The 9,425-nt window shown below is 48.2% G+C and overlaps 1 protein-coding gene across 1 annotated transcript; it reads left to right on the top strand.

Annotated features, from left to right (window-relative positions):
- Positions 1-300: 300 nt before the first annotated feature.
- On the top strand, positions 301-8,674 carry LOC143028830 (uncharacterized). The gene is made up of 2 exons (XM_076191192.1): positions 301-749; positions 8,665-8,674. The coding sequence occupies exons 1-2, from the start codon at positions 301-303 to the stop codon at positions 8,672-8,674; spliced, it is 459 nt and encodes a 152-aa protein (XP_076047307.1).
- Positions 8,675-9,425: the final 751 nt, after the last annotated feature.

The raw sequence follows: 9,425 nt of genomic DNA, 5'->3' as shown, positions 1-9,425 counted from the left end.
GTAGTAGTAGTAGTAGTAGCAGTAGTAGTGGTAGTAGTAGAGGTAGTAGTAGTAGTAGTAGTAGTAGTAGTAGTAGTAGTAGAAGTAGCAGTAGCAGTAGTAGTAGTAGTAGTAGTAATAGTAGTAGTAGTAGTAGTAGTAGTAGTAGTAGTAGTAGTAGTAGTAGTAGTAGTAGTAGTAGTAGTAGTAGTAGTAGTAGTAGTGGTAGTAGAAGTAGTAGTGGTAGTAGTAGTAGCGGCGGGACCATCGGGCCTAGATGCGTCTGGATGGAAATGTTTCCTTAGCACCAGGCTATTTGGAATGGCAGCGGGGAGTCTGCAGGAGGCCATCGCTGGTTTGGCAAAGAAACTGGCGACTGAGGACTGCCAGCACTTGGAGGCATACCCAGCGTGCAGACTTATCCCGTTGGATAGGAAACCTGGCTGTCGTCCGATTGGTATAGGCGAGGTGTTGCGAAGAATAGTAGGAAAAGCCATCATGGAAGTCGCGAAGGACGAGGTGCGAGAAGCGGCTGGCAACCTGCAGGTGTGTGCGGGGCAAAAATCGGGTTCCGAGGCAGCAGTCCACGCCATGAGGAAAATATTGGAGGAACCAGAATACAAAGCAGTCCTATTAGTCGATGCATCAAAGGCATTCAACAACTTAAATAGAGAAGCTACTGTACACAACATCAAAATTAAATGTCCAATATTGGCCAGGTATGTGGAGAACACATACAGAGAACCTGCAAACCTATTTGTCACCAACAGGTTTGAGAAAAAAGAAACGAAAGTGGAGATCATCAAATCCGCTGAAGGAACCACTCAGGGAGACCCGGTGGCCATGGCTATGTACGCGCTCGGTCTTATGCACCTGCAGCAGAAGATACAATATGAGGACACCAGGGTCAAACAGGTAGCATACGCAGATGATCTCACGGGGGCAGGAAAAGTAGCTGACCTAAAAAAGTGGTTGGATCTGGTGTTGGCGCGCGGCCCGGGCTTGGGTTACATTCCGAATGCAAAGAAGTTTGTCCTCACAGTGAAACCAGAGCACTTTGACAATGCCAAACTCCTCTTTGAGAACAGTGAAGTGAAGGTAACAAAAGAGGGGGAAAGACATCTCGGTGCAGTGATCGGCTCAGAATCCTTTAAAAAGTAATATATTGAAAAGAAAGTTAACGATTGGGTGGCGGAAGTTAGGCTCCTAGCTAACTTTGCAAAGACCGAACCGCAGGTGGCATATGCCGCATTCATATATGGGGTTAAATATCTGTGGAACTACATATTAAGGACGGTACCTAACATCACCGACCTACTAAGACCCCTTGAAGAAACCATCAGAAACGAGCTAGTACCGGCCATCACCAACGGACGGACATTAAACGAAGAGGAAAGAAAACTCATTGAACTTCCATCTAGAATGGGAGGGCTAGGCATCTCCAACCTGCTAAACCTAGCCAAAATAGAACACCAAAACTCTATGAAACTCACGTCCTCCTTGACAAATAACATCGTGTCACAAGATCAACGGAAGGAGACTAACATGGAGGATATCAGAGAAATTAGAAGAAACATTTCAAAGGGGAGGGAGGAGAGGCAGAAGGAGGAACTTCAAGCACTTATAGCTCGGCTATCGAATTGTATGAAAAGAAAGATAACATTGGCGCAGGAAGCTGGGGCGTCCAATTGGCTGACAGCACTACCAATCAGGGCAAAGGGATTCACCTTAAACAAAAGAGAATTCACGGATGCCATTGCCCTGAGGTATGAATGGCCATTGGGAGGGCTGCCTAACAGATGCTCCTGTGGTGTACAGTTTACTCTGGACCATGCGATGATATGCAAGCAGGGTGGATTCATTTGCATTCGCCATGATGAGGTAAGAGATCTCACTGCCCAAATGCCCAATTGTCTATTGATTAATCTTTTGTTGTGAAGATATTATATTTGTTTTGTTGACATTTGGTTATAAATTAAATTAGCTATCTATGTTACCTTCCGTTTGGATTTGCCTTAACTCCATCAAGGTCACTAAGTACGAACCCCTCCTAGACAGAAAGTCCTTATGTCCTTGCGGAAGTCATAACATAATATATATATATATATATATATATATATATATATATATATATATACATATATATGTCTATTAGTGTGTGTGTGTGTGTGTGTGTGTGTGTGTGTGTGTGTGTGTGTGTGTGTGTGTGTGTGTGTGTGTGTGTGTGTGTGTGTGTGTGTGTGTGTGTGTGTGTGTGTGTGTGTGTGTGTGTGTTTTTATTTAACTTATTACGCATTAGCGTCATACAGTGGGGGAGGTTTTCATAATGAATGTAGGAAGGCAACTGGTATGCACATGCTTACACACGTACACATACACTTATATACACATACAAATACATGGGTTGCAGGTAACATATACGACACTGGGTATTGTACATTCATTCAAAGGGGAATAAGACTGAGATGTCACGCAGGGCATCAGGTATTATGAGAACCCACCAAAGCGGGGGTAACGGACAAGTATTTCATCTAATCTATTTTGTGATAGGAGATGACGACAGATTGCATCTAATGGTAGTCCCTGGGGTATTAGATGTTTTACAGTGGGGCACGCTAGGCAGTAGTGCTCGATGGTGTTGGCTAGTGGAGCGTGGCATAGGCGACATTCTGTGAATACAGGCTCGCCCTCCACCCCGGCGACCTGCCACGGTGGACGGTAGCCTAGCCGCAGTCGGGCTGAGACAACATTGTGGCGACGAACCATAAGTCCCTTGCGGCGGTACTTGTATTTGTGGCGGCATACGGATTCGTAGTGGGTGATGGTGACACTGAAGGGTCTCTCGGTGTCCCGTCGACGTTGCTCAGGCAGAAGTGCAGCGGAGCGGACCCTGTTGAGGTAACATAGCAGGGAGAGAGGTCGTCCATCACCACGACGGGGGAGTCGGCAGGCTTCTTTTGCTAGGCGGTCTACTTTGGTGTTGTGGTGCAAACCTACATGAGATGGAATCCAAATAAATTCAATGCAGAGATTACGGATAGTTAGTAGGGATAGAAAGGAAAGGATTTGTTGTACAACAGAATGGTGAGTGGGATAAATAGCGGTGAGGGATTGCAGTGCAGGCTTAGAGTCACATATAATGACAGCATTCACTCCTCTTTGGCAAACGAGACTGATAGCATATAAGATGGCGTATAGTTCACACAATGTGGAGCTGGAGTGATCTCTGAGTCGACGGCCGACCCAGCCCTCAGGAGGCGGCGGTAGGTCAGGTGAGTAGACTGCTCCTCCAGCTGCACCATCCGATTGTAGTGACCCGTCAGTGTAGAGGCGATGCGGAGCAGTGATGGAGGATGTTACCTGGGTAACATGTTCCAAGGCTAGCTGTAGTTGTAGAGGAGGTGGGTCACATTTTGCTGTAGGAGTGAAGCTAACCACAGGCGATGGTAGCGTCCACGGGGGAGGGCCTGGGGGTATGTCAGCTACTGGTACTTGTAAATCTAGGCTGCGAATGAAGGAGGAGATAGACTTTATAAGACGGCGACCGGGGGGCATGAGGCGGGGGACGGGCGGAGCGGGGCCGAGAGAATCTCTGACCAGTGCTGTGAAGTGCGGCGAGATGTGGGGAAAGTGTATACACTTAACTGTGAGGCAGGTGACATTAGAATAAATCCTCTCAACTAGGGATGGAAGCCGTAATTCCCGTTGCATGTTGACAATTCTGGTAGTCATTGGGCAACCGAGAATGATTCTCATGGCTTTATTCTGAAAAATCTCCAGTGGCTCTAAAGCATATCGAGGAAGTTGAATTAAGGCAGGGGAGAGGTAATCAACAACAGAGCGTATAAAAGTAATATAGACAGTTCTGGCCACGGGGATGGAGATACCGGAAGAGTTGTTGGTGAGCCACTGGAGAGGCCGGAGCCGACGTTGGAGACGATCTAGCAATTCACGAATTACGGTATGGGATTGACGCCGGGCAGAAAGAGTTTCCGAGATTCGTACTGGTGCACCAAGGTAGCAGTACTGGGAGCTTAGTGGGATGATGCAGTCTCCAATCATGAACTCTGGCAGCGTGGCAGGAGGGCGGTAGGAGAAAATTCTGCTCTTCTGTGGGGAAGCAACAAGGCCACAGTTAGCAGAAGCTTGGGAGAGAGAAGTAAGAAAGAGTTGTAGGTGTGTTGGGGAGGTAGAGTGAATACATAGATCATCTGCATAACATGTAATTGTGACCTCAGGAATAGTGGGCAAAGACGTGAGGAGACGATGCATAAGTATATTAAAGAGAAATGGACTTAGTACCCCTCCTTGAGGAGTGCCGAGATGAAAATCCCGTGAGGAGCTGTAGGCACCGCTAAAGAAGATACGGGAGGTCCGGTTACTGAGGTAGCCCTTAATCCATCGTAGTAATTTACCCTTAATTCCAAAGTCAATTAATTGATCTAAAATAACGTCTCGGTTTGCTATATCAAATGCACTTTTTAGATCTATAAATGCCACAACACTGTCACGGGAGAGGCGAGAATATAAGTCGACGAGGCAGTGATGGGTGCTGCGTTGGGGTAGAAAGCCGAAGAGACGTGGAGAAAGGCGATCTTGTAGTTGGTACATCAGTCGGGTGAGCAAGATTCTTTCCATTACTTTGCAGAAGCAGGATGTAAGGGAGATGGGCCTGAAATTTGCTGTACCGGGCTTGGATATGGGGATTATTGTACTCGTGGTCCAGGCATGTGGGATATATCCATCTCGTAGACACATATTGTAGAGGCGAAGGAGGGGGTTACCGGGTACACGGTGCAGTAATCGTAGCACATTGTAGGTAATGCCATCATCCCCAGGGGACGTGGCTTTACCTCTCAAGGGAGCACGTCGTAGTTCATCTTCAGTGATTGGTATATTTTCTTCATCATCCTCTTGCAGCAGAGCATGTACTAAGCGGAGTTCACGAGCAAAAGCACCGGAGGAGAGGGCATCCTGGACGGGGGTAGGTAGGTTGGCAGGGTTGGACTGGTTTGACCACGTGACGATGAGCTGTTCGGCAAATACGGTGGGGGAATGATGACGGGCAGTAGCAGGAGTCTTCTTAATTACCCTGCGAATAAGGTGCCACATGGAGGCTACACTAGTTTGGTGATTAATTCTGTCCGTGAATCTCTTCCAGGAGTCAGTACTTACACATTCTAGGAGGGTTGTCAAATCGTCTCTGGATTGCTGGTAACGATGAAGTAGTTCAGGAGATGGGTTAGTTTGGAACATGAGTCCAACGCGCTCCGCTTCTTTCTGTGCGTCCTGAAGTCGGGTGTCTAGGTACCACGAGTGAGGAGGAGGGCGACGTTGGAGGTGGGGTCGTGATACGTAAAGCCTGTAAAAGTCGTGGGTGGCGGAGACAAGGCTATTGTATAACTGGTCGGGGGAGGAACAGTCTAAGGTAGGTAGTATGCAGGTCATGTATGAAATGTACGTCGGGCAGTATTTGGGGGGTATGGTGAGGCGTAGGCGTGTGATAGGGGGTGTAGGTATCGTAGGAAGAGAATAGTGGAAGAGAAGAGCAATATGGTCTGAGAATAATGCAGGTACTGAGGAGCACTGGATGCGGGATGATACCAAGCCAGAGGTGAGGACGTGGTCCAGGGTGCCTCCCCGGGAGTGTGTGGCGCCACCTGTGTCCCAGCGGGTCAGATGATGTTGTCGGATGAAGGATAGTAGGTGAACACCAGGGCGGTTAGTGGTGCCAGGACGATCTCCCAATGCAGGATGTCGAGCATTGAAATCCCCTGCGTATATTATACCTTTGATCGTAGGTGGTGGAAGAGTGGTTGGACGAAGACGTGCGGGAGCAGAGTAGATATTGCAGAGCTGTAGGATTCCGCCCCCAATTTCTATCTCGAAGAGTTGGAATGTTACGTCAGGGTCTGTAGAGGAGCGCAGAAGACGGTGTATCAGTGTATTGTGTATGTATGTTAGAAGACCGTTTCGTATCGTATGAATATAGGGGATATATCCGGGAAGGGAGGGTGCCTGTGGTGCAGTGTTGGGCCGGTTTGGAAACGCCTCCTGTAGAAAAATGACACAAGGGTGTTGTGTCTGTACATATGCCTTCAATTGTGTGTACTTTTTGTGGTTGGTGATACCATTGATGTTCCATGAAAGGAGGTCTAGGTGAATGTTAGTTACGAACGTTGCGTTTGCTAGTAGGAGACCGGAGTGTGGAGGTGGATGGACGATTCGAGGAAGACTGGCTAGTACTGGGTTGTAACTTACAGAGTTTGTCGAGACGAGTTGCAATGGATTCCATTCTCTCGGCAAGCATGGAGATGGAGGAGACGAGGGTTTGTTGGGATTCCGCCAGTGTGGAGAGTCTGGTGGCAGTAGTAGTTTGGGCTGAGACAAGGCTGTCAATCCTGGTGTCAATGGAGGCGAAGCGGTCCTCGAGTGCTGCACATCGCGCCTGAAGGGCTGCAACGGCCTTACGGAGGGCAGCGTCTTGCTGAGGGGGGGTGGGAGCAGAGAGGATAGTCCGGGCGGGAGGAGGTGGTGGGGCTGAGGTGGGGCCATTGGTCTGGGTCTGGCGCCGAGTACAGCCGTGCCAGACGTTGACACCTGGCTGTAGACATCGGGGGCACTTCCATTGTGATGGGTTCGGCTGTGGTGGAGGTTCAGAGGTGGAAGTAGTCGCAGATGGGGGCGGGGGCGCACTTCGGACGGGACATTCTCTGGATTCATGGGCGGCGGCACACCAGGCACACTTAGGGGAGGCGGAGCAGTACCTGGATATGTGACCGATACCCCAACACCTGTAGCACCAGGGTCGGTCGTCACGGAGTCTTTGGACTTGACACGGGGGGAGGAGAGGGAGGAAGTCAAAGGTAATGGTGTCGGGGGGTGTTTCGGGGAGGCTCCACACAATAACAATGCGGTTGATGGGGGTACCGTTCTGCATGAAGCGCCTGGCTGAGTGTACTCCTGGGAGCTGTAGGGCAAGCTTGTGATCCACGTCAACGGGATAGCGAGTGAGCAGGTATTGGGGGTACTTACGAGGTCTTTCGGGGGAGTCTTGAGGGAGAAGAGGCAGTGACATAAATTCATTTGTAGTAACTCGGTCCAGGATGTCTGTGCGTTGTCTTGATATGTAGATGAATCGAGAGGTGAGTGCAGCCATCTTAACCTCGGCCGTATCCCGTTGCAGGTGGAAAGTCTTGGTGATAGTTGACAGCCAGCGGAGTTTAACTTCTGTGGATGGGTTCCCGCTAAAGGCCAACTTAATATACTTGTCTCGGGGAGCAAATGCTGGAAGGGCGGGTGAGGGTCGGGTGGGGGCAACGGGAGTAGCACTGTGATTAGGCAGGGTAGGGCGAATAGGAGCCTTATTACACTCACTTGAGGTTCCCTTGATCGTCTTGGCAGCAGGCGGTTGACATTCTCCTGCGGGGAAGGTAGAGGTGTCGTCGTCCCGCCGTTTGGTACTGGGGAGCGATGTAGACTGGTGGGTATCATGCTGGGTGGTTGTTGGAGGGTGATGGGGAGTGGAGGTAGGACGAGGCAGGTCGGGCCAGTGGTTAACACTAATGTCGTCATCAGTGTCGGAAATCATTAAGTCCTGCTCTAAGCTGGACGCCGCTTCCGACCCCGAGTATTCCATCGAGGAAGGGAGGGCCTTGATAAGAAGGTAGGCTGATTTACTAGCGCGCAGTAGTTTGTAGCACTGTAACACAACTTGAGACAGCCGGTACGAGTCGTTAACGACGAGCACTGGATTCAAGTAGTTGACGGCGATAGTTTCGCACCTTCAGGTGTAGGTCCGTTCTCGACGAGAGCCAAGCACGGAATGTGTGTGTGTGTGTGTGTGTGTGTGTGTGTGTGTGTGTGTGTGTGTGTGTGTGTGTGTGTGTGTGTGTGTGTGTGTGTGTGTGTGTGTGTGTGTAAGGGAAAATCGCCACTTAATCTTCTAAACAACCAGCCCTCTTAAATAGCGCACTATTCGAGTGCGCTTCGAAGCTTTATTTGAAACGAGCTGCCACGTATGACGACCGAGGTTACGTGCGTCCCGGACAGACATGGGTTTATCAGAGAGAACTTGGTGACTGCACCTAGTCCACTACTCCTCCTCCCCTCTCTCCACGCTAAAACTGGCGTGTTACATCGACTGGACGTCATTTGTCTCCAACTTCGCCTTCCGCTCTGCCAGAGTCGTCATCGCTCAGCTCCAAAACCCTGATCTTCTACGGAAGCTTTCTACGAGTGATTTAAGTGTTTACTGTGGAGTCAGTCCGAGTGAGCTACGACCGAACTGGCCTAAGGTGAAACAGTTGGTGTTGTTATTCCTGAAATTGATTTGATAGTGCATTGTGGAAGGACCAGAATTATAAACTTCCAGTGCAATCCTGTGTTTTCTTACTTGTCCTACGAGTCTACACACGAACCGAGAGTTCTGAAGCAGGCAGTGGTGGTCCGCACCTAGTTTCAGAACTAAAGGACCTAATTGGTCTTTTACAGTGTGTGTGTGTGTGTGTGTGTGTGTTGTCACGAACGTGGAAGGGGGATGGAGAATATTTTTATGGATTCTGGCAAAAGATTGCCTAATGTCATGAAACGACAGTAGGGAGGAGAGAATATTTAGAGATAAATTAAATTTAATAAGACTGTTTTTATTTTAATCCCCTAAACCCCTATCCCTGTCGTATCCAGGTTCTTTTAAACCAGGGGTTAATTATAAACTTTTATTTACAAAAACAAGTAAACACTAAAACCCCTAATTGAAACAGAAATATAACTTTTTAGAAACGAATTAACAGAAGATAAGAAACAGAGTACAAATCGCGAGATAACAAAACACTTATTAAAACAAAGGTAGTTAAAATAGTACTTAACGAAAAGCAATAAACGTATTAAAACAGATCACTTACGGGCAAGAAAAGGACAAGCCAGAATGACTCCTCAATTCTAATTTCCCAAAAAATGTGACCTAACAAATGATAAAACCCCGAAATGGAAAAAAAATACACGTAAGTTTAAAAGAGGGTGGAGTTAAACAGAGTTGACCAAAGTCTTAATAGACACGTCGAACTCAAAAACTATCCCAAAAGGTACTGGACCACTGGAATAGAGTATTAAATTTAGGTCACCCACGAGAACAGATTGACCAGACCAAAGCCTAAAAATTGACACGTCTAAAATCTAATCCAACCTAACCAACAAAGGAGAATTCCACCAGGGTTAAGACAGAACTCTGGCAAAAGCCTACACGACACACCAGGTTCACAATTTTAAATCTCACAAGGGAATCCTAAACTTCTCACCCGAACTAAGGATAATTCCCCAAAGAAAAACTTACTTGCTGCTACCAAGGTGCCTTGAGGACCTTAGGTGACGGGTGAAATGTCTCCCTCGAGGAGACGAGAGCGGCCGGATGTCGATCCGTTAAAACCGAAGAAAGAAAAAGCATCGAA

Source organism: Oratosquilla oratoria, chromosome 10 (genome assembly GCF_046742065.1).
Source record: "Oratosquilla oratoria isolate Oo_2021 chromosome 10, ASM4674206v1, whole genome shotgun sequence".
In the NCBI taxonomy this organism is placed as follows: domain Eukaryota; kingdom Metazoa; phylum Arthropoda; class Malacostraca; order Stomatopoda; family Squillidae; genus Oratosquilla; species Oratosquilla oratoria.
This window is presented reverse-complemented; position numbering and strand designations above follow the sequence as displayed.

Coding starts and splice junctions, on each gene's coding strand:
- LOC143028830 (XM_076191192.1), top strand. CDS start 301: ATGGCAGCGGGGAGTCTGCAGGAGGCCATCGCTGGTTTGGCAAAGAAA.